Below are 27815 nucleotides of genomic sequence, written 5' to 3' on the forward strand. Positions count from 1 at the left end.
ATATATATATATATCTCATACATAATAATATTATATATCTAGTAAGAATGAAGTATCACAGTTTTTATTATTTAATAGGATCTAGAATTCCAGGGACGGAAGACTATTTCATGTTCAGCACGGCACCGCAGACTCCATTGCAGAAAGGACCGAACAACTATCCGGATACAGAGGAGACTCTACGGTTAGCCATGCAAAAATTGAAGCAGACTCCACTGCAGCTTCAACCACAGCAGCAGGCATCGGCTGGAATACCGCATGCTTATGTTATCCCAATTCCAGTAGTGCCTTCCGAAAATATGCAAAGTGTAGTCTCCCAGCAGAGTAATAACTGTTCAAATGATTTAACCGAAGGAATCGATTCGATGCATAACACGGCAGTTGGCAATTCGACGCAGTACCAATTCACTCCTATATTGTCAGAGGGAGCGAATATTTCGTCGACAACTGGACTCGCGCCTTTATCGATATCTAATTCAACGGGCACGACTTATATCCAGTATCACGAAGGCCAGCAGTCGTTACCGAATTTCCAAGCCTTCAGCTATACACCCCACGGCGGTTTCTTCTTGCCAACTGGATATCGGCTGATATACGCGCCGTCTGCCGGGATGACTCCATCTCAGCCGGCGACTCCCGCCGCGCCTCACGTAGCAAGTTCTTCGCGCGATAATGATACGCCTCCAACGGCGGAGCCGCATTACTCGACCACTGTCGAAAATTCGACGGTTCCTTCCTTGGATCAATAATGCGATACTCTGCTCATACGCTTCTATATTTTTTCCGGTCGATCTGTGCTCATTCTTAGTTTGATGCGTTCGATATTGTCTTTAGTGCGAGGTTTCGTATTTTCATCGCGAATGTAACTCAAATATATAATTTGCTGTGAAATAAATGCGCGCGCCTCGCGTTGCTAGACATTACTACGAAAGTGTGAAGACGGATTAAAAAAAAAAAGAAAAAAGAAAAAAAAGCGTGAGTGGAAACATATATAATGTTTTTCGATGTGTACGACGTTCTTGCGTATATTAAACAAGATATCAAATATTCTCGCTATATATCTGAGCGTGTGCATGATATTACTTTGATATGTGCCTCGCAGCGGAAATCGCGCAGAAATCATGCGGGAAAATATTGCGTCAGGGAAGCGATATCTAAAATTTTCCGAATGTAACGCAGGAACTTGAGATAGAGGCCTCTACATGTACTGTGCTTCGAGATGCGTTAAAGAAAAAAGGAGAAAGAAAAGAGAAATCTTCCTTCACTGAGACCTCTAAAGGATTCTATCGCTCGATTCCTTTAGTAGCACAGCTCATTAGTACAGGCCTCCGCTAGTCTTACGATCGAAATGGCACATGGCCATTCTGCTCGCGATATATATGTATAACTGTTATTGTATGCTTGAATGTGTCCAGAAACAAGCGGATAGAGATTGAGTGAGTAAGCTGAAGTGAGAAGGACAAAGAGCAAAAGTGGATGGAAAGATAGAGAATGAAAGGGACAGGAAGAGAAAAAGAGATTGAATGTATGTACGTATGTGTGATGAATGTATAGTGCGAATGTCTCTGTATGTATGCATATGATTGTGCAAATATGTATGTATCAGGAGTAATTAGAGACAGAGAGAGAAATATGAGTAATATAGTCACTGTTATGCTTTAATGTATTTCTAGCGATTTTGCCTATTTCAATTAAAGAAGAAAAGTCATGTGTTACTAGTTAGCAAACCCATATATATATATCTCGTTTACTATTGATGATTATGTCTTCTTTTAAAACCGGTAGTAATCGTTTTAACTACCATTGTTCATTTTGACACACGTAAATATAGTGTAATTTTGAGAATTTCTGATGCCATTTTGGTGTTGACAAATATTGACACAATTTGAGAGCATTACCCTTTCTAATCGATCTGAGCAATACATTACTGTCAACATATTCGAGAGTAATGTATTAAAACTTCCTATCTTTTTAGTTCTTGATAATCTTAATGAGATGCCATTTCTGGCAGTGAATATTTAATTAAAATTTTAAATGACAATTGAATATATATATAATTAACAACACAATTCATAATCATCTCCGTTTTTTAAATCATTTATAGATTTTTTTTATATACATAATATTCAAAACTACACACGCGATATATAATTGGTTATTAATATTATCGCTGTAATCATCATTCAAAGAGAGAAATGCTTCATTAAATTATTCCAATACACAATTCGCGGTTATCCCAAAAAATTTGATAATTATGCGCAGAGATTAAATTTGTTTTAAGTATATTAAGGCTTTTGGTGCTTTTATATCACAATGTTATGTTAATGTCTGTTCTTTTATAGAAATTGCAATAGTTTATTGTATTACACTGTGACTTGAGACTTGATTATTTTCTTATACAATGATCAGAGGACAAATATATAGTTGTCTAACTGTTATCATTACATATAGTGTATAAGTTTAATAGATATAGTTTCAACTGGATCCATAGTTACTGCGAGATTTCTTTGCTAACCCACTTTGTCATGGCATAAAGGGCTATATATATATATATATATGTATATGTATATATACATACATATATATATATATATATATATATATTATATATATATATATATATATCTTCTTTTTGAATGTCAATGTCGCATTAGAAATCTCAATCGTGTAATTTGATAACAACTACTTATCATGTCAAACCTTGTTGCCATCTATAAAAAACGGAGAGTAAGTAGTTAATAAACAAAGCTTTATATTTAAAGAACTTTTAAAAAATTTTCAAAAAATGTTTTACGATTTTCTCCATGTATATATATACATGGACATGTAAAAAATTTATGCGCTTTTTATATGTAAAATTTATTATTTCGCCAAAGAAAGTATTAAATAATGCAACAAAATTCTCTAGACTTTATATTAAATTCGTTTATTATCATGGTGGCAATATTCTTGCAGAAATTGAACTTGAAAAAATTTAATTAAACTGTTGTGGCATATTCATTTTTGGATACTCTGTTTTTAAGAGTGAAACAAACAAGAAATAACTAATAATTTTTTATATTCTCCAATTTGTATATACAGCTGACATGTTTTACATTGATTTGAGGGCAAATAATTGTTAGTAACATTTACATACACATCACAAATAACAAAGCAGAAATAAATTTTCACTTATTTGTAAATATTGCAGATATAAAAAAAAAGTGAAATATTGGATACACAATCAAATAAAGTTACGCCATTGATTTCATCAATAAAAAAATATATATGACATATAGATGTAGCACATGTATTTTTTGTATGTATATAATCTCTATGAATTTTAATTTGGTTTCAAATTTTCAAAATATGTAAAATATGCAAGTATTTTTAAAAACATTGTATAGTTATATAATTATTTTGCATGTAAATAATCCTAAAATTAACTTTGTGTCATTAATAAATTTTTTATTTCTCAAAGTCTCCATAAAAAATAAATGTGGCGATTGTTTTTTACATATTAAGATGTGAAACAATCAAATATTTTGGAAATCTTTGAAAGCACATCAAACAAAGAATTCTTGTGGAAAGGCTTAAAGACTGATTAGGTGTAAAATGAGAAATAATAGTTAATAATTTCAAGGTAAATGTGAAATTTCATTTAAAAACTATACATTTAATTTTATATGAGAAAGTTAATACTTTTTTTCGTTATATATTATTATATCAAATTATTAATTGTATCTATTCAGGAAAAAAATAGATTGAGAATATCTTTGCCCAGTATTTGAAAGAAAAAAAATATATATATTTAAAAGTGAAAGAGAAAAAAACTAGTTGTAGTATATATTCCATTCTTATAGAAACTCAAAATGTATATCAAAATGTGTATTTGCATAACATATTTATAATAACGCTCCATTATATTATCTGTTAAATTAAGAGTTTAGTTTTTCAGGCATTTCACTAATTCTAATTGCAATGAAAAAAATATAAGATCTTAAACTAAGAATATATATGATGTGAATAATAATTCCATAAGCATAAAGAAATATTACAAAAAATATAACATGGAATAAACAATAATTATACATTAATTATGCAATTAAATGCACATTGAAAAAATCCATTAATTTTTTTAAAATTAGATCTATTTAAAAGTATTACTATTTTTATCGAAACAAAAGTTTTGATCATTTATTCATATTTCTTTTTGTGTTTAATACAATATTGTGAAACATTCAAGAATTTTACTAATGGCTAATATTAAAAGACATTAAATGTGTGTGTTAAAATCACTGGCAACAATTGTAAATTTATTGAAGTGAAATAAATAAATTGATATGCAGTATAGATTACCATCTTCTTACATGCAATATCATCTAAATAAAAAAAACAATTTATCATTTATATTCTTTATTACAACAAAAATATACACAATATATTATACTCAATGTATTATACTCAAGTTTTGTAAAATTGTTATAGAATATTTTAACAAACATTTTCTAAGAATCTCTCTGAAAACTATCCTTTATGATACAGAATATCTCAAAATGCTCTTTTTATTTATCATATATTTCTTACAGATCAGATTTCCTTTATTCCATAATTATATAATAGGATAGTCTTATTTGTGTGTCTACAACAAATTAAAACAAATACGTTTTTTTCAAATCCTTATCTTAAAAGTACTACATTTTACATGAATAAAAACAAAGAATTATCTTGTTATGAAAAATGTAATAAATTAGTATAAAGCATGATAAGATAAATATGCAGTTCAAGTAATGCATTTCTTTGGAAAGAAAAAAATAAAGAGTAGAATTTTAGAATCTAATTTTAATATATCACATACATATGTAATATAGATGCTATAGTTTTTAAAATGTAATATAAAGATAAATTTTCTTTCTTTTGTACTATAACTTTATAATTCGCATATATTTGCATAAATTGATTTAACATAATATTTATCATACAAAAGCCACAAATATATTTTTACATATATTAAGTTGTGTACATACCATTAACGCTTTAAAAAGATCGCAATTCAAATTACAAGGATTCAAAGTGGCTTCGTCTCCTCGCATAAGCTCCCATGCAAGCGAAAAATCCAATAATCCCGATCGTTAATCCCAGGATTAACGCTAGGGTGTCTCCAAAATCGAAATTATTGGAAGCCATTGCAAAGTCGAATACGCTAAACATGGCGAGCAGAAAATAAATCCACATTCTTCTCGTCAAGAAAAATGATAAAAGTGCAAAAATATATACAATACTAATTATTGTAAGATTGATACAATATTTGCAGTGTCTTTTATCGAGCGTTTTGTTTGATTATAATTCAATATAATTTGCGATGTATTTTATTTCATATCAAGCACTGCAAGCTCGTCTTCGAATACATCAAATAATTATGTTATATTATCTTCACTTTGTTAAATATTAACTATCGATGATGACAATTAGACTAATCTTTTTAGTACTGTATATGTATAGATACACACAACACATACACAATTATAATATTTAATAAATAAATGGCGATCAGCCATTCTCTGTCACTAGCAAAGCTAGTAACAGAGAGAAACCTGAGAGGGGCCATGCCACCGTTTTTCTTGAGACAGTTTTCCTAGCTAATACAGTGGCGCTAACTGGATCCATTTTAGAGCCGGCGGAATTACATGGCCAGATTCACATGAATCTTATTTATTTTTTGAAATATTATATAAATATTTTATACATATTTTGTATACATTAAAAGAATCCAGGTACCATATACGTAAATACAGCACTTTTTTATTCGGGCCGTATTCCCGGGACTATTACCTCAACTTAAAAAAATGAACGGGTGAAATAATTTCGACTTTTCAATGCGATATAAAATCGAAACCGTCGTAATATATTTAAATTACACAGCTAAATGTTTCTAATTTACGAGATAATTAAATTCATAATAGTAATATATTTTTATTAGGGATCGTTCATATTGTGAAGGATTTTAGATTTTGGGGGTGCATATAAAAGAAAACTGAATACGCAGTGGAGCGAGGTTGATATCAAATATATATTTATTTTGACGGACCTGTACAGGCGAAATAAGGTCTATTTTTTCTGAGGTGAGTCAGTAGAATATGAAATACGAAATAAGTAATAAATATGTAACGAAATAATAATAATATGTGTATGAAATAAGTAATAATATGAATATAAAATAAATAATAATAATATACGAAGATGATATAAAATTATAATAATATGTTACATAGAAGTCATGAAACGCAAATATAATAATATTATATACAGATCGACATTATATACAGGATTAATAATCGCTATCAGACATTTCAGAATCTGTTTCGCCTGTGACATTAATTGTTAATGGAGGTATCCCGTCAATCATGCTATCAGCTATATGGTCAATTTCCCACATCTTTTTCTCTTCATCTCTAACGTGCTTAATAAAATTACTCCAATGTTCAGCTGTCACTTGAGTAACACCTTGTTCAAGTAATAGTTTAACATCTTGAATTTTAAAAGTGTTGTTATTATTCCTAACGTATGTCTTAACCATTGACCATACCATTTCAATCGGATTAAGTTCGCAATGATTCGGAGGTAATCTGAGAATCGTTTTATTGTCCTGTTTTGCCATTTCATCTATGACATATTTATCAAACCTATTTTTTTGTAATGCAACAATTTGCATGAGTTCGGCCTTTACCATAGTCTCTGATACTTCTTTTCCTTTATCTTCTAACCATTTTATTATTTCGGCCTTTTTCCAAGAAATGTTCGGCAGTTTTTCCAGTTTTACGGAATGATACGGAGCATTATCCATGACAATAACAGCATTGTCGTCTAGCATTGGTAAAATATTTTTAAACCATTCGTGAAATGTCTCGCTGTTCATTTCGTCGTGGTAATCCCCCGTATGTTTCTTTGCTTCGAGACATAGAAGCCCGCCAGGAATGAAACCAGCAGCACTGCCAATATGCACAACAATTAGTCGTTTGCCTTTTTCGCTTGGATTAGCTGGCCCCGTAGTCAGGAAAAATGCATTCTTCTCGGATTTAATTGTTTCATCTATCCAAACTGTATTCATGACGTCATCGGCGTTAACCCAAGTCTCGTCCAGGTAATAAATTTGTCGACCCTCTTCTCGGTATCTCTTTATAGTCCTCAGGTAGTTTCTCCTCCAAATAATTAAATCTTCTTTCTCTATCAGGATGCTATTGCGAGATTGGGTGGTATACGTAAAATTTAGTTCCTTTAACAGTAAGTGAAAAGTCGATCGTTTAAAATTTGGAAGATCTTCGTCAGCATTTACAGCTTGCAGAATTTTGTTGAATGTTGGTAATTCTTTATTGATATAAAATTCGTGCACTTTTTTCCGAATAGCGTTCTTGTCAAATTCATCGACTTTCTCTTTAAAAGATAGGCGATGTTTCTTTTTATTTGGAGATGTAACCGCACCTGTGTTCTTATACTCCAACAATGTTTTTTTTATGCTGGTAATACCAATACCCGTCTGTTCTGCCAAATGAGTAACAGCATCTTTATTTAAAATTTTAGGATTGTCTTCCTTCAATTTTTTGTGTAAATTAATAATTATGAGTTTCTGACTCCTGCCGATCAGCTGAAAGCACAAATGAAAAATATATGTTATAAAATTGAAATTTTAACAATGCGAGAAAAATATGTTGAAATTTAATAAAAATTTGTTTGAATAGTCACGAGTAAATATTTACTTTATAAAAACATATGTCGGTTAAGGTCAGGTTAATGTCAGATCAATATAACCTCATTTGTGACTATTCAAACAATTTATTAAATTTCAACATATTTTCTCGCAGTGAACTCATACTAAAAGGGATACTTTAAACTTTAAAACTACAGCCTTCAATATACTACAAACAGATTAATCGTTTTTATTCATCATTATTCACCTGGCCTCGTTTATTTTTCTTCACAAGAGGTGACATTAGCGGCATTGCAATATCCAATTCTTCTTTCATCGCACTGTATAAACTTTGTAAATACTTTATTAGGAGCGAAAACATTAACACTCGTTACACTGAACCACCGGCGAGGGCTGCGTTCGGAAATATCAGCCGTATGCACACGAGCGTCGTTCTATCTTTGTTATTTACTAAAAGTTGAACAAAAATAGAACGACGCTCGTGTACACACAGGCACCGACGAGGTACTATTAGTGCCGGTCTACAATAGGTGATTTAAGATTTAGCCTTTGTTTTAAGAGAAAAATTACATCGATCCTAGCCTCAAGCTCTAAGCTTTAAAAGATGGGAGTTGGCCAACTCGCTTAGTGCCGGTCTACAATAGGTGATTTAAGCCCTAAGCTTTAGTGCCGGTCTACAATAGGTGATTTAAGCTCTAAGCCTTAGTGCCGGTCTACAATAGGTGATTTAAGCCCTAAGCTTTAAGAAAAGAGAAAAATTACATCGATCCTAGCCTCAAGCTCTAAGCTTTAAAAGATGGGAGTTGGCCAACTCGCTTAGTGCCGGTCTACAATAGGTGATTTAAGATTTAGCCTTTGTTTTAAGAGAAAAATTACATCGATCCTAGCCTCAAGCTCTAAGCTTTAAAAGATGGGAGTTGGCCAACTCGCTTAGTGCCGGTCTACAATAGGTGATTTAAGATTTAGCCTTTGTTTTAAGAGAAAAATTACATCGATCCTAGCCTCAAGCTCTAAGCTTTAAAAGATGGGAGTTGGCCAACTCGCTTAGTGCCGGTCTACAATAGGTGATTTAAGATTTAGCCTTTGTTTTAAGAGAAAAATTACATCGATCCTAGCTGTGATTAGTCAATTTCTTAAGGCTTAGGGCTTAAATCACCTATTGTAGACCGGCACTAAGGCTTAAGGCTTAAACCACCTATTGTAGATCGGCACTTAAGAAAATGACCAATCACAATCAAGTATGAGGAGAATACTCGACTGTGATTAGTCAATTTCTTAAGGCTTAGGGCTTAAACCACCTATTGTAGATCGGCACTTATGAAATTGGCCCTAAGACGGTCTTAAATATAAGAACTGACTATGAATACCGGCCCAAGTCCGGTTAGATTAACCGACGGTTAAAATTAGCAGGGTGGCCAACAGAAAATAGAGGTGAAGGAAAACCAAGCATTCATATAATTTCAGTTGGAACCCTGCTAATTTTAACCGTCTTTTAATTTAACCGGACTTGGTGAAATTGGCCCTTACGGCCAATATATTGGCCCTAAGTCATAAGGCTAAGGGCCAATTTCACCAAGCTCGGTTAAGCCCGTATCAGACTACGCATTGAAAATTGAAGATTGAAGATTAAAGATTTTAACCGACGGTTAAAATTAGCAAAGTTTCAACTGAAATGATAAGAATGCTTGGTTTTCCTTCACCTCTATTTTCTGTTGGCGGACTGTCAGTTCTAGATAAATTTTTGTGTCCGTCAAGTGGGTCCGGTGGACCCGGACATTGCTGGCTGTTTGACTGCATCGAAGATAATTATACGAATTATTTAATTCATACGATTATTTTATAGCGTCTACGATTTCATTCGTCGAAATCTAGTAAATCTGTTCACTTTTGTAATTTTCACTTCGTTTCAAAGATACACAATCGACTCCCTGAACGCGCCCAATATTATGCAATTGGCTATTAAATAGAGAATTTTTAACATTCTAAAATTTTTATATTTGGTAGCTAATCATATGATGTTGGTTTATGTATGTTTCTTGCTGGAAAGCCTCCAATATGTTCAACATCGAGTGTGTTGGGGGTTTTCAGCAAGAAAAAAACATAAACATAAAATCATATGATTAGCTGTCAAATAGAAAAATTTTAGAGTCTTTAAAAATTCTCTATTTAATAGCCAATTGCGTGATATTATGTCTATCTCTTCCTTACTGGAAAGCTACCTTTATCTACAAGTTACAGGCTGCGGTCCGGAAGACGCTAGAAATGCTTCGAAGCGTTTGATTGACCCATAGACATAGTATATCTAGACCGAGCGTTTGCCTTTATTTAAGGAGTGGGGGCCGATGCCCATTGCTTCGAAGCATTTCTAGCGTCCTCCCGACCGCAGCCACAGATTGACCAATCGGGACAAAGTAAGATTTCTTCGCTTACAAGAATCGGAACATAACCTCTATAGACAAGAACGTAAATAAATGAGCCTAATAAAGATCCAGTTAGTTGCCGCAAGATTTTTCAGTAATGGCCAATTCATCGGCGAACGTAACTGTGTCGAGCATTTTGAAGAATAAAAGCTCGTTTGAGGATGAACCTCGAAAGAAGAGCAGGGAGGATTGGCGGAAGGCGAAAGAGCTGGAAGAGGCGAGGAAGGCTGGCACTGCACCCGCCGCCGTCGACGAGGAGGGTAAAGACATTAATCCGCATATTCCGCAATATATCAGCGCCACGCCATGGTACTTTGGCTCTCAGGGTCCCACTCTGAAGCATCAGAGACCGCAGCCTGAGAAACAGAAGCAGTACAATTCCATAGATGATTGGTACAATCGTGGGGTGGATGGTGCACGGGTGGCAATTAAGTATCGTAAGGGTGCTTGCGAGAATTGCGGTGCGATGACTCACAAGAGAAAGGATTGTATGGAGAGACCGCGCAAGGTTGGAGCGAAATACACAAATTCAAAGATAGCAGCGGATGAATTTACTCAGCCTGAGCTCTCTATGGATTACGACGGTAAAAGAGACAGATGGGCTGGTTACGATCCCTCCGAACATAAAGCGATAGTGGAGGAGTACCAGAAGATAGAGGAGGCCAAGAGGCAGATGCGTGCTGACAAACTCGATGCAGAGGAGGAGAACGATGAGCAAGACTCAGATAAGGATGAAGATAAATATGTTGATGAGGTGGATATGCCTGGTACAAAGGTAGACTCTAAACAGCGTATTACTGTAAGAAATCTGCGAATTCGAGAGGACACTGCTAAATATCTGCGCAATCTAGATCCAAACTCTGCGTACTATGATCCAAAGACTAGATCCATGCGAGATAATCCCTATACCGGTACAGAGCGCGAGGTGGATTACAAAGGCGAGAACTTTGTACGCTTTTCCGGAGATACACAGCAACATGCGAATGCACAATTGTTTGCTTGGGACGCGCACGAGAAGGGAGTCGATGTACATTTATTAGCCGAGCCTACGAAATTGGAATTATTAAAGCAGGAATACGACAAGAAACGCGACGAGTTGAAGGACAAGGCGCGCGATAGTATAATCGAGCGTTATGGAGGTGAGGAGCATCTCAAAACATTACCAAAGCCTTTATTATTGGCACAGACCGAGCATTATGTCGAATATTCGAGATACGGTAAGATAATTAAAGGGCAGGACAGACAGGTGATACGATCCAAGTACGAAGAAGACATTTATCCAAACAATCATACATCAGTCTGGGGTTCCTATTGGCAGGATGGAAAATGGGGCTACAAATGTTGTTATTCCTTTATTAAAAATTCCTATTGCACCGGGGAGTCTGGAAAGAGAGCAGTAGAGGCAACGAACGATAGCTTGACACTGGATAAAATACCATCTGTGAGAAATGAAATAGAAGAGACCGATTATAAACTGGACGACACAGTAATAGACGACAATCATTCCTCGAGCAGCGAATCTTCGTCCGAAGATGAGGATACGGAAAAAAATAAAACGGAAAAACAAAGTAAGGCGGCTAAACGGAAATTGAAGAAACAGAAGCGTAAAGAAAACCGCAAGAATAAGAAACAGGACGAGGACAAACTGAAAGAAGCATTGAGAAAGGAAGAGGACAATACGAGGAAGGCGGACAAGATGTTGAAAATGAACGAGAGGAAACGTCCGTATAACAGCATGTATGAGACAAAAGAACTGACTGCCGAGGAGATAGAAGCATATCAAATGAAACGTAAACGTGACGAAGATCCAATGGCCCATTTTCTTTCAAAATAATATTACCAGATTATCCTTACGATTAAAAATCAAATTAATGTTATACACATATTTATAAATATGTGCAGTGTACGATATCATTTATCGTTTTTGATGAGAATAGGATGTCCTATGTAAAATATTAATATGTAATTTAGCGGTTTAACTAATATTAATTAAATATGACAAGTTCAGGAGAGATTTATTTAAATTTAGAAAACGTTAAATTACTAGTATATATATGTATATATTACTTTTTCGTCTCTTTTCTTGTATATAAATAAATAAAAGTCTGTATATATATTTGAACCTCGATTACACACACATTCAATTTAAATCTTGCCAAGTAAAAAATATATTCTTTTGATTTCAAGTTTTATTTTTTTCAAGCTACTCGCGCTCAATCTTCTATACGAAACACTAGCCATCTTTAATATTATCTCATCGATGACTAATGGTAGTGGTCGAGAAAAATGAATAATTCAAATCGAATTGTTACGACACACCATATTGATACATCTCGTCGGATGCCAAGCTTCAGAGGGCGTCGCAAACGCTGATCATCTGAAATCATATGGAAGTTTGGCGGACCCGAATATTATTTAGTCGATGACCAAGGAAAAATCGCTAGACAGCCATATTATGTAGAGGCAGACCGTGACTTTAGACATCAAATGTCTTCTATTCATCAGGCTTCGTTATTACAATATTATGCATCGCCGTGATAGTATATTCTCGTGTCGATGATAAGTGCTCACAATTTGTAAGTGTCTACGCATCGTTTCGTGCACGTTTCATGCCATAAACTATTTCTTTTAACGATACTGAAAATTTATACAAATACTCCTCTCTAATTTAACTAGGAAGTCGCGTGTGAGTTAATTTTGTCGCTAGCGCTGTTGGATAACGCGCCGAAAAAAAAAAAACTATGGATTTTTTGATCAATTTGCAATTAATTTACTCTTTGCTATTTATGAAAATTTAGTGGATAATTATTTGCTTTTTCAATTTTTTTAAATTCTAATTTAAATGTTTTAATAAATTGTAAAATTATATTTTGAATAAAGAGACTATATATGAGAAACTAATTAAAAAACGAGATTGTACTATATTTGTTATATATCTTTCTTTCAAATAATTTTAATAATTCATTAAAACTGTAAATTACTTTGAATATAGATCCACTTGTTGAATTTTTCCATTTTTAACAATCTATAATTTATAAATTCTGTGGTGATATCTTTCATAAAAAAAACTTTTATAAATATATCAAAAATTCTTGCTTAAGAGAAATACGCTTGTTTTGCATTACATATATTAATGATATATCTATCTATAAGATATCACTATAATGTATCTTTCTCAATTATATCAAATTGCAAATGAGAAATGCTATTGTTAAGAGACAATTATTTTTCTTATTACAAATTAAAGCTAAAACTTTAATATAATATAATAAATACATATATAAGAATCTTATTTTTCAACATTTTTTCAATGAATAATTTTATTGATTAAATAAATTTAATATAATTCTTGATTATGTATGTGTATATATGTGTCCGAAAATTTTAATTATAAAGATATTTAATACAGAAATTAAGAATTATTGATATACACATACACATTTACATGTTGTTGAAAACTGTTAAATTAACAATTGCTAAAAATTGTGAATTAATTGTTAAATCAATACTTAATGTCAAAACATTTTATCACAATACATTAGTATAAAAAATGGTTATATGGTTACAAAAATTATTAACAATTGTTAAAAATTTAAAAAGTTAAATCCGATTGTCTTGTTGAAACAAATCTACAAAAGAATTGGTTATAATTTTATTTGATGTTTTATATATAAACACATCAGGAGAAAACATTTAACAATAATGTAATTTACCATATTTTGTGTGAAATATAAAAATTATAAAATTTTAATGAAATATTCTAGGAACTATATTTGGGAAAGATATTAAAGGTTCAACCTATTGTGAATTTTACAATGAAACATTGTGTGCAGAATCCCATCAAAACTGCTCAGAGAGAGAAGAATGTGTTGTGCACGATCCAGACAAGCGTAATCATTGTTACGTACTGTGGTCAGTCGACAATGTTACTAAAAAAACAATAATTAAGTTGAAGGTTAGTTTTAATTAATAACTTATTATGTATAGTTCATATTAATAGTTTATATACTCTATATAAGAGAGTGTCTAGGATATGGCAGATCTTCAGGTTTAAAAGATTGTGCCACAAAAAGAATAAAATATCTATATATTACATGCACTGACAACAATTTTGTATTTCTTTTCAAATTATATTTTGCAATATCAAACGTTAATTTCAACTTAAATAATTTAAAATGCAGTTTTAGTCGAGAAATACTATACTTGAATTGAAACTGAGATTTTGTGAATTTTTTATGAATGGTGCTCTTCAAATTATATTATTCAGTAATATGTTGTTTCATTTTGCTTGGCAAAACAAAATAATGTCCATGTAATTATATTAATGTTAAATCATTTTGATGAGGTAAATCTTTGAAAGATGAAACCATCCATAACGAGAGATACTACATTTATAGAACATATATATATTCGAAATTAGCTAAGGAGTTGTAGTATTGTCTTCTTTTTAGAAAAAAAAAAGAGAAAGTGTCATATTGCCTTTTTTTTTGTTTTTATGAAATTGATAGTTATATGTATTTATAGTTATATGTATTTATAGTTATATGTATTTTGGTTTCCTTATTGTTGAATTATATTATTTATGCAATTTATACATGTACCAAATTTTCAGGGTTGCTTTTTGGATAGCAATGATTGTTATGATAAGTCATGATTTAACTATGAAAATGACCGGGATCTGTGCTGCGTGTATTTCTGTATAAAAGTGGAAGAGAGAAAGCTGAAGGGGAGACGGGGAGAGAAAGAGAGAGAAAGGAAGAGAGATGTGTCGGTGGATAAATTACTACAATTTGCTTAATAGCTAATAGACTCAAAATTACTGGTATGCTTTTACGATTCGCTCACGATGTTCGTATATGCGACGATACTGCCTCTCTTCTTCTTGGGATTATTAGGTAATATATATATACAATTTATATATATATATAAAATTTGCATACATGCATAACAAAAATACATTATAAAAGCTTAAATAGCATTATAATTTTCAACAGTTAATACACAAATGTAATGCATTTTTTCAATTGTAAACTTTATGTATATATATATATATATATATATGTGTGTTTCATACATGTACCAAATTTTCAGGGTTGCTTTTTGGATAGCAATGATTGTTATGATAAGTCGCAATGCATAGAGGATAATCCAGAAAGAAAAAAAGATTTATATTTTTGTTGTTGCGATGGTGATATGTGTAACCAAAACTTTTCTTGGAATCCACATCCGACTACATCTTCTAAACCTACACAACCATCTGTTATTAATGGTATTTTATTTAATCATTTGTTATCCAATGTTTAATTACCTTTGCTTGAAGGTAATTAATAAATTTGTCTTGCAATACTTTTATAATACTACTTAATAATAATTAATTTTTTAGAATCTGATTCTATATCCAATACAGAGAAGCAAGCAATTACACTTATATTATTGATATTAATCCCTATGCTTCTTACGTTTGGTTCACTTTCTTTGTGGTGGTTCTGTCGTCGTCGAAGATTGACGTATTTTAACGAGGTTGTCTATCTTGAGATTGTTATAAAACTACTAGTAGTAAATTGCATATTTTCATTTTCAATGAGATTAATATAAATCTTTTTTAGGTACCAACATTAGAACCACTTCCATTACCACAACCGTCACCTAATTTAGGTTTACGTCCGATACAACTTCTTGAGATTAAAGCTCGAGGTCGTTTTGGAGCAGTTTGGAAAGCCCAATTGAAAAATGAGATTGTGGCAGTTAAAGTTTTTCCCATTCAAGACAAGCAGTCCTGGCAGACTGAACAAGAGATTTTTAAGCTTGCACATATGGATCACGAGGACATACTACATTTTATAGGTGTCGAAAAGCGTGGAGACAATTTACAAGCTGAGTTTTGGTTAATCACAGCATATCATGAGAAAGGTTCATTGTGCGATTACCTGAAAGCAAATGTTGTAACATGGCCTGAGATGTGTAGAATTGCAGAATCTATGGCAAGGTAATAGTTATAATTTATAATAGCAATAAGATAATTTGTTGGAAACAAAGTTATGTATGTAACGATATTTTTGTATTTAAACTACAATTTTTTATTCAAGTCCTAATAAAAATACTTTTTATTATTATTAGAGGTTTAATGCATTTACACGAAGAAATCCCGGCTAATAAAGCGGATGGTTATAAACCAGCTGTAGCTCATAGGGATTTTAAGTCAAAAAATGTTTTGCTAAAGGCTGACATGAGTGCCTGTATAGCGGATTTCGGCTTGGCGCTTATTTTTCACCCAGGGAAACCTTGTGGCGATACGCATGGACAGGTAATGCACATATATCGGCGTTTCTTTTATAATATGAAAATAACAATTTTTTGTTTTTCACAGGTTGGGACACGAAGATACATGGCACCAGAGGTTTTAGAAGGGGCAATAAATTTTACTAGAGATTCATTTTTACGGATCGATATGTATGCTTGTGGGCTAGTGCTATGGGAATTAGCTTCAAGATGTACCGTACAAGATGTATGTATCTGTGGGTATTATATGTATATTATGCAATGTGTGTTACAAGGATTTTTCCAACATTCGGTTATTGGTATTTATTTAATCCATACTTTATTATTGATTAAAAAAATTGAAGTTCTGCGAATTTATTATATCCAAACTATCTATTATAAGAGATTTCATAGAGATAATTAATTACAAAACACGATATACTGTTTCGAAATTTATTGTAATTATTTAATAAAAACGCAATATTAAAGTAATAATAAAATTATAATATTTTTACATGTCTCGTGTGTTATTGTAATCACACACAGGAAATAAATATGTACTGAAAATCTTTAGTACATGAATTATGTTGTATATATCATTTATATATAAATCTATGTGTGTTTATTTCACGAAATTATTATAATTGCAAAATAAGTTAATTGCATTTCGAAAGTCGCTAATTGTTTTTATTCCAATATATTAGGGACCAATAGGAGAATATCGACTACCATTTGAGGACGAAGTCGGCCTTCATCCTACTCTAGAAGATATGCAAGAAAGCGTTGTTCATAAAAAAGAAAGACCGCTCATTTTAGAAACTTGGCGTAAACATCCAGTAAGTAAAAATGTATAAAGAAAAGACAAATGTGTCTATTTAAAAAAAATATGTATCTATTTATAGTATATCTATTTTTTAATTACTTAACATTAACAAATAGCAATAGAAATTCTACATTAATACATATATATATTATGCATATTAGAATCCATTCTATGCAACAAAATCCCTTTTTGAAGCAGAGAAAGATACAAGAATTTTATAATAGGAAGGGATTATATAGTAGTATATGGGAAAGATTAAATTGTATGAAGAAAAGTTTGCAAAATATTTTCGAATATAGACTTTTCAGATATTTAATAAAAGCTCGCGTTTTTTTTTAAACATTTATATCTGTAAAAGTTGCAAGTGACGAAAAGCTTTTTCTTTGATAGAGGATAATTTTATCTAAAAAAGAAAAAAGATATGGAGTTGAAAAAAGAAATACATACATAGCTATAACTGAAATGTGTATTATTTCAGGGACTTTTATCAATTTGTGATACAATGGAAGAATGTTGGGATCACGATGCCGAAGCACGCCTTTCCGCTTCGTGCGTAGTAGAACGAGTTGCTACTCTCAGTAGGACTCTTGTATTAAATTCATCTACTTTGATTCGAGTTGATAATACCAACGAGATTATTACTACCAAGGAGTCTAGCATGTAGTTAGCGTGTCTATACATTATTATAGTTTTAATTCAATGACACAACCACCATGTTTTGTATCATAATTTTGTTATACAGTGGATGAAAGGAATATTTGCACACTTTGTTTTCTCGGACTAACATTAGAAACAAAATGAGAAATATTGCTAAAAAATGCTCTTTTATACTGAGGCAGAAAATATATATTATTAAATATTGTTAAAAATATTCTGTTTGTATTGTTTTATTAACATTTATAGACATTTGTAGAATATTTTACAAGCTATTTCATATTTCTTGTCTTAATGTGCCAAGATAAATTATATCTTGTAAACTATTTTTGATGAATCTACCTTAATTTTTTATTGCTTTATATATATATATAGCTTTTTATCTAAATATATCTAATAAAGTAGCATTTCTCTATTTTGTATTACATTATCCAAGAAATATGGAGTGTGCAAATATTTTTTTTTTACCCATTGTTCATATCAATGAGGAATGTTGAATAATAGTAAAAAAAGACAAGCATATATTTTTTCAATCTTATGTTTTCTTTTCTTCATATTTTTTTTTATTGAGCTGTGTTATTAATCTTTCCTCTGATCCTATGTCAATGGTCATTATTTAGGACTTTATCATTATCTTAATAAAAATATATGAACCGTGCTATATTTTATATTTTTTAGTGTCTGGTGCAGTGGTAATAGGTTCATTAATGTTAAATATTAAAAAAAATTGTTTTTGAATTAAAAGATACTACAAGACACGATATAAACAAGGTATTACAAATAATTGCAAGGTAAACAACAAAAGTTAAATATGAAATCACAATTATCTATTTACTATATTATATCACGATATTATATTTTGTATATATGAATGTCTCTCTCTTTGAAAAACGTAAATGAAAAAAGCATGATATATTTAGATTTCTTATCGATTATTGCAACAACTTTTAGACGACATTGTAAGAATATATAAAATATTATTTTTTACTTCCATTTAATCATTAATTTGTAGATTACATTTTTAGAATATTTTATGAAGATTTGATATATTTACCTGTTCACTCGCATTTTTAAAATAAAAATTCGGCAGCGACCTGTGATTCGCTGGCTACCCACACAGTAAAAGAAAAAAATCTGCGTGGTTTTGCATTGACATATCTTGGAAAATCGTAATATTTTTTAGAAAGAGAGAGAGAGAAAGAAAGCATAAGATATCTAGAGTATATTTTTAAAATATGCTAATGTAATCACTGCCGTATTATGTATATTATATAATGATGTATATATATATTTTTTACTATACGTCTAAAATATTCTCGGGATGTTGCACGGATTTTTTCTTTATTATTTTTACACATTTCTTATTTTTAGATATCCTCTTAAAATATATTAAGATACCTTCTGAACATCTCGTGGATCAGAATATACTTCAGAGATATATTTATTATAATAAACTAGTAATATATTCGTAAGAAAATATTGCGATATGTTTTTAACAAGATGATTTTAATATCTTTATCACGCAGATTTTTATTGCTGTATGGGTAGACGACTGTATCATATAAATTTTTATAATTAGAAAGCAAAATTTGTTTTCACAGCGAATAATACATACAATTGGAATTGCAATCGAGTTTTTCTTGTATTAATTACTCTTTGATTCTCTATTGTTCTTGTTTTTGGATTTGCGTCCTTATTAAGATATATAGAATACCATAATCTTATTACAGAGAAAGTCTTCAGTTTTTCCTCTCTTGTTTATCTCATTATAATTGTGGATTTTAATGTTTCCTTTCAATATATTCCTTTCGATATCTTTTATTTGCGGGACGATTAGATCGGGAATAATTAGATCGAACCCGAATCTTTCGCTTATCAAGCGATTGTTTGTCCATTAAGTAATCTAGATCTTCTTTATTGTTTACTACTTTTCCAGTTAACTTCTCACTCTATGCAGAATCATGTGACCATGCAAATGTAAAACAATAGAAAAGTAGAGCCAAAGAAATAATAAACAGTAGAAAATCAAAGAGTAACTAAAATGTGGATTTGATCTAAAATTAATTAAAATTCTGTGAAAGTTCTGTTATATATATATATATATAAGGGCGATATAAAATTTTATTGCATCAATTGGTTTGCTATATTTTTTTTCATTTTATTTTGTATTTTCAATATTATCAAAGAAAGCAGGCTTGTAGATCGAATCTGACTTTGCTACTTTAATTGGATAAATTATTTGAAATTGTTGGAACATTGTAATAAAAAAAATGATTTAAAAACAAAGCTTTTTTCGCACTTGAACAATGATGGACGTAGTTGGATATTAACGAATATATATCATGGTATTCGAGATAGAGAAAAGAGCATTAGGAAAAGCTTTGATACGTTATACTCGTTTGGGAGTATACTGTATTCTTTCTTCGAAAAAAGATGTAAAATATCGATATTATATTTGAGGTCAGTTTTATACTTTCTATGTGTGTATATATATATGTGTATACGTGTGTGTGTGTGTGTGTGTGAGTACGTGTACGAATACATTTTTCATTGGCTTAGTATATCATAAGCAACTTTATAATAACGAAATCGAATAAAAGTACGCTGTGATATTCCATAGATAAGACGGTTCGGAAAAAGAATGTTAGGAAATGTTTATTTTTTTCATCAACACATTTTTTCATCAACTCTCTTGAAACCGATAAATTCTTGATTGTATTTTTAAAGATTCGAAAGATAGTTGTATATCACCGATACGTTAAAATGCGCACAAAGTATATATACATATGCATACGTAATATGTGCCACTGACATTCCTCATTGATTATTAGAGAATCATGCAGTAATTATGTCGATCACAAAGTACGCCAAATAGAATTCAGTGATGAAGCATTTCTCTTGTAAAGCCACATCATATATCATTATAAAGTGGATAATGTAATCTTATTATAGCTGGACTTGAATGTTACTATTGCTTATGCCCGAGACTGTTAAAATTACTGCTGAGCGATAAAACCCAATAGAGTGCTCTAGGCATTGTTTACTTTTAATATACCAGCACATTGATTGGAAATAAATGTGCAGAAAGTGGTGCTTTAAATATATAGACAATGATGTCTTATTCTTCAGGCATAAGCAATGATGATTGCCCGAGTCCTGTTTATTACAAAGTACCTGGTAGATACAATTGAATTAACAAATTGAAATTAATTAGGATTTTTTGCACCAGAGAAATATCGTAATTAATTTAAATTTTATCAAGTGCTATATTAAGTGTAATATTTACTTTATGGAGTGGCGTATACTAATCATAAATTTTTTATGTGGCTCTAATATAGGTATATATTTACCTTACTTACTCTTTACTAAATAATGTATATTTGATTTTTTAAGAGCGCGTTTAGCTTAACATTATATTTAATATCAATATAAACTTTGCAACATTTTTGTTTACCAATAGAAATAATTAATGCATATGTAATTGTATTAATGCGATATAATTAAGATAACGTAGAATGTAAATTATTCACATTTACCAGCAGCATGCATGTTGCAATTTATCGAAAAAGCAATGAAATAAGTGTGTTTTTTTTTCATTCCAAAACCCAAAGCAACAATTTCAATATAAATCTACTAAAACACGAAAATATCAATTTTGCTTTTTCTGCTCTTATATAAAAAATACATTTATATATTGCTAAAATATATAAGTATATAATCTTGATAAAAATTCATTTGTATGTGTGCTTTACACGTATTCATTTGAAACTATATGCAAAATGTAAATTATGGCGGATCTTCCACCTTGTTCCAGTTCGCAACGATAATAGCATCGAAACGAATGGCGTGACAGTCCTCGACGAATAAATTTTCGACAGTTTCCCGAATCTTCTTATCACTTTACGAATATTCATCAATGCTCGCCAATGCTGTATTAATTCGGAGAACAGATTTTTATCGCAAAATAATACGCATGCTTATATTTAATACTAAAGAATTATATCGGTGAATACGATAATATTTTGACAATATCGATCAAACAGTGATGTTTGAGCTATCAATTTAATCAGAATATTATGTTTTTCCTTTCGACAAGTTTTACATTTTTTTAAATATATTCGGCACAACTTTGCGTAATATTTTCATATAAAAGCAATATAATTACATGATAGATACAAGAAATTTTCTTTATAAATTTAAATGACTTGGATATATCGTGGGCTTCTCACATAATTTTGATACGCAATTCTTTCGGGATAGATGTCGATAATATAAAACTAATAAGCTAATGATTCATATCCTCATCTTCGTAACGATATGTAAAACATTCCAAATGACGAAAAAAAGTTGATATGAAGACAAGGGAACACAATCAACGGGAAACATATTTTTTTCTAGTACGGTATTTAAATAGTACAAAAGGCTTAAAAGCGACAAATGAAATGAATAATTTTATTAATCATATGGAAGAAAATGTAAAGAAGCAGCGCACATGTTAATCGCGTAAAATCGACGAATAATAATTTGAATAATCTGTGAAATACTAAACATTGATAAAATTTGAAGAAATATACGGAAAAGAAGGAAGCATGTGCGAGGGACTTATTCGCGTTTCGTTTTTACATGAAAATTATATTTTTTAGCGAAGAGATACAAATTCTTCATAATATTGCATCATCTGGTTTATTCACCGCTAGTCGATCGCTATTTTTTTCAAAATCAGATTATATTTGAAAGAGAGGTGTTTGAAGAGTTCTTCGAAAAGGTAGTCCAGGGGTCCTTTCCAAACATCTTCTCGTCGCATGCATCGTCATGATAATTATCTGCAACAATTAAAATAAAATTTTCATGAGAATATAAAATTTTTCATCTCTATATTATTTTGTAAAGTTATAAATCACTTTAGAAATTTTACAGCTATATTATAAATACGCATATATACGCACTGTCACAGCGTTATCGGTATCCACGGTAAAGCAAACTATTATAAACGCAAAATATGAGGAAATTATACAATTTCCGGTCACACCGGAAGGATCCCAAAGAACCTTCGTCTTGCATCTGGTATATTCGTGGTCAGCAACATGCATTTGACGTCTGTCTGCCAGAGTCATATGGGTACGTTTAAATCCAATGCAATTTCATCAGTCAACAGACATAACATGCTTTGATCTGGAGGTATGTCTGAATTGATAGACAAGATAAAGCACAGTTTTGTGCGATGAAAAGTCTTTCTCTTTCTCTCTCTCGCTTCTCTATTTTATAAACTTGCCGATAATATTTTCAACCAACGATATTGCATTAATTTAAAGCATGTGTAATGACTACATATATTATTTAAGGATACGAAGATGAGGAAAGAGGCGTGGCGGTGGACAGCAAGGGAGATTGAGCAGAGGGCTAGTCACGAGGGGAGGGAGATGAGGGGAGAAAGTGAGGAGGAAAAGAGCGGGGCGTGAGAGGAAGGAGAAGGGTAGAACGTGGTATATTCGTGAGAGGAACGGAGAGATGAAAAATGATTGGAATTGCGAGAGGGAGTAAAAGAGCGGCATGGAGTGGGCGTGTTCTTAGCGCTCTCTCTCTCTCTTCTCTCTCTCTTAGCCGTCTTCTTTCACGATGGCATCCGTCGCGACTCTCTTGGAATCCTCGCCACCGCGACCGAGAGAGAGAGAGAGAAAGAGAGATCATGATGAGACGGTGGTATACGCGTCTTTTACCGTAACCTCTCGCCACTATCCCCGTTTATCCTTGTCTTTCCGTCAGGGTGAGGGCACCCGATTCCCGCTGCACACCACACGTCCTCCTCCCCCCGCTCCCCCCGCTCCCTTCGTCCCCCTCCCCTCTAGGGGGCTTTTCCCATACCACCCTCGACGGATCGATGGTGACTCCTTCGCCCCCCGTTGCACGGCGCTAATGTCGCCTAAGCGCCGCTCAGTCTGAACTCAGGGTTCACTCAGTCTACGAACGTTTGCCACGAGACTTCGATCTCTCGCCGCATCGCACGTAACGCTATCTCTATCTCTCTCCTTCTCTCTTTCTGTTCACCCGCCTGTATATCTCTCTCCGCTTTTCTCCTTTTCCCCGCTTGGCAGAGAGGCAGGTAGGCCAAGCGGTGACCGGGGAGGCGTGCGTAGTAACCATCCACGTCAACGGAAGTCTTGCCCGCGTGCTTTCGGTTACTTTCGGCCCCCATATAGTCGTCCCGTGCAACCCCCGCTGCTTCGTCCGCTTCGACCGGCTGCGGATCTACCTGCGGCGCAACGAGAGAGGTGAGTGTGGGCGACCTATCGCACGTCTACCTTTACGCGTCTAATTTCTATTCGCAAATGCAAAGCTTTTTGTGTATGTATGTATGTATATATATATATATAGCTCGCTATATATATATATATATATATGCGAGGCGATCCATAAACGGCGAAATACTTCCTACTTCTTGCGTACACAACTACTCGGCAGACGATTCGTTTGCGGTTTATCGTTTATACTTTCCCTTATTCCTTCGTCATCGCTCGTTATCGGAGAAAGTGTTAACGCAGAATAACGAGGTAGATCGATTCGCGATAAACTATAACGAACTGGGAGCTGGGAGGGCTCTTTAAACAAGTTTCGGCAGCGCGTGTCTATTTGTCAGTATTACGAGGTTTTGCGGATTTGTGTTGATAATAACGGATGCGCCACATTTGGGCGAGAAAAATCCCGCGTTCCATCCCGTTCGCAAGGGTTATAAATTGTAATTGCCGGCGACTGGACCATCGCGATATCGCGCCTTTCACATTATTCGTCCCTCCATGGCGCGGACTCCTATCCCTGGCCACGTTCCAGGGGGATAAATTGAACGGGATTTCGTTGTGTCTCCCGCAACTTCCTCCCCGACAGCTCTTCCGCCGAACTTTTGCCGCGCGCTCTCGCTCGTCAGTCGGTTCCACTTGCACGAACTTTCGTTGACTTTATCGAACCGGACGAATGCGGCGAACGCGCGACGAGACTGAAATAGTAGTCTACCGCTCTAGACGACGATGTAACTCGGGCTTGTCAGCGCCGTCATAATTACAGACCGCGATCGATAACTTATCACTCGGAAGCTCGGAAGCACGTACAACTAGTCTACCCAAAGAGTTAATAGCTCTTGAACAAATACGATACAATATTTCGTAATTTTTGCTGTTTTTTTTTTTTTTACACATGTATGGCTTTTGATGATTTATTATATAAAAAAAGAAAAAAATATATTGCAATCTTCTCTTTAAAATTAACCGAAAGAATTGTCAAGTAATAATTCATGTATGTATAAAGTAAAATTATTTTCTAAAAAGTCTAAAAATCACGTAATACAGCTAGACACACATACGTCGGATATGTAATTAATTATCTTTGATAGTCTTGTGGGAGCGGAGAGATAAATATCTCTTCTACAAAGTTTAAATCGCTAGGAGAGTTGATAAAATTTTGAAATTCTATTAGATAGATAATCCATAGAGATTGTACGCGTGGAATCTTATTAAGATGATATGCATACTTGCGCAAAATACGGATTATTCAATCGATGCAGTATTTCTTACGTTGAAATGTTTCACAGCATATTGATTAAAATCATGGAATTAGCGAAGAGGACATATTGCAAGCGTGCTTATCGGGAAAGACGATGGGAAAAAGTATCGTTTATACGAATAGGGCAATAAGAAACAATAATGAGCACGCGATGCGTGAGTGCGAAGCACGAATAACGAGCGATGAACAATTTCGCAATTCTGTGTAATTGCTTCGCTTCAAGAAAATTGTGAAAGCAAGCGAGAAACCGATTATCTCTTCCCGTATCTACGAACGTCTTTCTTTCGAACAATTTTAGATTGATTTCGCGCGTTAAAGAAAGATCTAAACATTCTTACTTTTTGCTGCAAAGAAGTATTGAAGCTAAATAATACGAAATATATATAATTACATAAAATCGCGTAAATTATAATATATAAGAAAGTATATACTGAAAGAAAAAAATTATTATAGTTATCATAAATTATAGTTATTTTTGGCGGCAATTATATTTAATATTATTATTACTAACATATACGTTATTATTATCAACACACACACATTATAATAGTAATAATTATAAAAATAGAAACCTCAACTATAATCTTTTTTATTATACAATTATAGTTTATCCTTTTTCTCAATGTATGAAAAAAAATCCCACAACATATCTTTTTACAGAAAAGAGAAAAGATATTTTAGAAAACACTCACACACACACACGACTAATTTTATTTCTCAAGTAAGATTATTTTATTGAAAAAAAAAAAAATCATAAATATACACGTACACAAAAGCATATATACACAGTACATAGATAGAGTCTTGAATGTGGTGACAAAATGCTTTTAACAAGACAGTAGTCGTATCTTAGTGAATAAAGACGTCGGTATACGCGCGCATGTATAAATAAGAGGATGTGTTTGCCGAAACGTCAAGTGTAAATCCTGAGTCAATCGCGTCGCACAGTCTCACCGGGCTTTGATTAACCGCGCGTATGCATACATATATAGATGCACACATACGTGCGCTCCACATCGAGATCGAGCTCGAGTCTCGCAGTAGTACGCGAGGGCGACCGCGCGGCGGCGCTGAGATCGGCGTGTCTGGTGGCGTCGCTAGTGGTCAATGGCGCCGGTTGATAGCGGGATCGTTGTTAGTCACGTCGGGACCACGTACAGTGACGGTCGTGGAGATAGAGAGTCGCAAAAACTCGATAGACAGAGACAAAAACGCGGAACGATCGCGAGAAGAAAGCGATATCGTGGACGGGAAGCATCGCTGTGAGAAAGAGAGAGAGAGAAAGAGAGGGTGACAGAAAAACAGCGGGCGGGCGTATCCAGTACAACGCCACCGTTCCATTCTCGTTTCAGCAGCATTAAAGCTCCAACGATTCGTGCGCTGCTAATTCCGGTGCGTGGGTCCATTGGTGCGCGCGCGTGCGTGTATGTATTATCGCGTGTGTATCTTCTACCTCGTTTCGGTGAGTGCGGGATTCTAGGAGGCGGACGTGCGTCGTTGGTCGTGTCGATCTCGTTTTTTTTTTGTGCCCTCGACATCTCCGCGACGGAGGGACGAGGCGTCGCGACGAACAACGCGTCATAGTAGTGTGCCTAAACGCGGAAAGGAGAAGAGATAGGAGTGTGCCCGTAGAGAGGAAGAGCATAAGCAGGCAGCGTAGAAGAGAGGCGGCGGTGGAGGCGGAGGTGGGGGAGGCGGCGGTACGGAGTGACGGATTTGTTTTCTTGCACAACGGTGGAGCAAAACGGCCTCAAACTGTGGGGCTCTGGGGCGTTTTTCCTTCCTCCGCAAGGGATGTACTACCCTGTAAGTGTTCCGTTACTATTTTATGACCGACGAAAATGAACGTAGCTGTACGCGCTGTACGCGCTGTACGCGTACGAGCTCGTCTCTCTTTCCTTCGAGCTCTCGTTTTCCGCTCGATGCTCGATGAAAATAAGCGAACGTACCGCTGTACATTCTTACGCCCCTGTCTCGTTCGCGACGAGGAAAAGCTCTCGAGAACGGGTCGGTTCGATAGGAGGCGCCGGGTCGACGGACCACGCTCTATCCGTCGGCGCGATTCATTCGCGAAACAATCGGACAGAGTGGCGGGAAGAATGCCCTTTATCAAAGTGATCGTGAGACGAACGATTGTATTCTGAAATAACACTCGAATCCGTTCGCATTCACGCGTCAATCTTCCCATAATGCGATCATTTAATTCTGTTCTCTCTTATTTGGACTTACGTTGAAACTAACAAATAATTAGTAGTAGTATACATTTTGTAGCTCTTTTTTTTTTCACGTATAGCTTTAAACATGTGACTTTTTTTGAATCGGCACGATACGTCGTGCTTAGCACGACTTTCATCGATCCGCCGTTCGTGTCTATTCCACCGGAGCCTTCGCGTCCTTTTTTTTCTCTTTCCATTCGATTCTCGTT

General features: G+C 33.6%; 5 protein-coding genes and 2 long non-coding RNA genes across 20 annotated transcripts in view; 4 read left to right on the forward strand and 3 right to left on the reverse strand.

Annotated features, from left to right (window-relative positions):
* Nucleotides 1-2485, forward strand: part of LOC115233094 (serine/threonine-protein kinase WNK1) — a 20641-nt gene extending 18156 nt beyond the window's left edge. For all 13 annotated transcript variants that reach the window (XM_029803327.1, XM_029803323.1, XM_029803334.1 and 10 more), the window contains one exon: nucleotides 79-2485. In XM_029803327.1, coding sequence (XP_029659187.1) covers nucleotides 79-749 — 671 coding nt within the window. In that variant the 3' untranslated portion in view covers nucleotides 750-2485. The remainder of the gene's footprint in view (nucleotides 1-78) is intronic.
* A 1893-nt stretch (nucleotides 2486-4378) lies between these two features.
* Nucleotides 4379-5581, reverse strand: LOC115233095. The gene is made up of 2 exons (XR_003883726.1): nucleotides 5007-5581; nucleotides 4379-4621 (listed from the first exon to the last, which is right to left on the reverse strand). It is a non-coding gene; the product is annotated as an uncharacterized LOC115233095 (long non-coding RNA).
* Nucleotides 5582-6035: 454 nt separating this feature from the next.
* On the reverse strand, nucleotides 6036-8320 carry LOC115233129. Its single transcript, XM_029803394.1, has 2 exons — nucleotides 7932-8320; nucleotides 6036-7621 (listed from the first exon to the last, which is right to left on the reverse strand). The coding sequence occupies exons 1-2, from the start codon at nucleotides 8043-8045 to the stop codon at nucleotides 6308-6310; spliced, it is 1428 nt and encodes a 475-aa protein (XP_029659254.1). The 5' UTR covers nucleotides 8046-8320; the 3' UTR covers nucleotides 6036-6307.
* A 1770-nt stretch (nucleotides 8321-10090) lies between these two features.
* Nucleotides 10091-12223, forward strand: LOC115233126 (pre-mRNA-splicing factor Slu7). Its single transcript, XM_029803391.1, has one exon. The coding sequence runs from the start codon at nucleotides 10202-10204 to the stop codon at nucleotides 11936-11938; it is 1737 nt and encodes a 578-aa protein (XP_029659251.1). The 5' UTR covers nucleotides 10091-10201; the 3' UTR covers nucleotides 11939-12223.
* Nucleotides 12224-12474: 251 nt separating this feature from the next.
* On the forward strand, nucleotides 12475-12847 carry LOC115233137. Its single transcript, XR_003883731.1, has 2 exons — nucleotides 12475-12680; nucleotides 12781-12847. It is a non-coding gene; the product is annotated as an uncharacterized LOC115233137 (long non-coding RNA).
* Nucleotides 12848-13861: 1014 nt separating this feature from the next.
* LOC115233101 (activin receptor type-2A) lies at nucleotides 13862-19468 on the forward strand (the record flags this gene model as incomplete). Its single annotated transcript, XM_029803345.1, has 8 exons — nucleotides 13862-14059; nucleotides 15196-15373; nucleotides 15488-15624; nucleotides 15711-16090; nucleotides 16222-16408; nucleotides 16472-16609; nucleotides 17067-17198; nucleotides 17664-19468. Coding segments are annotated over 8 exons (1536 nt in total), but the record flags the coding sequence as incomplete, so codon positions are not given.
* Nucleotides 19469-19949: 481 nt separating this feature from the next.
* The window catches only part of LOC115233134, a 188981-nt gene continuing 181115 nt past the window's right edge, over nucleotides 19950-27815 (reverse strand). For both annotated transcript variants that reach the window (XR_003883730.1, XR_003883729.1), the window contains one exon: nucleotides 19950-22662. The gene's annotated coding sequence lies outside the window, so the exon portion shown is untranslated. The remainder of the gene's footprint in view (nucleotides 22663-27815) is intronic.

The sequence above is a fragment of the Formica exsecta genome, unplaced genomic scaffold (assembly GCF_003651465.1).
Source record: "Formica exsecta isolate Colony F162 unplaced genomic scaffold, ASM365146v1 scaffold160, whole genome shotgun sequence".
Lineage (NCBI taxonomy): Eukaryota > Metazoa > Arthropoda > Insecta > Hymenoptera > Formicidae > Formica > Formica exsecta.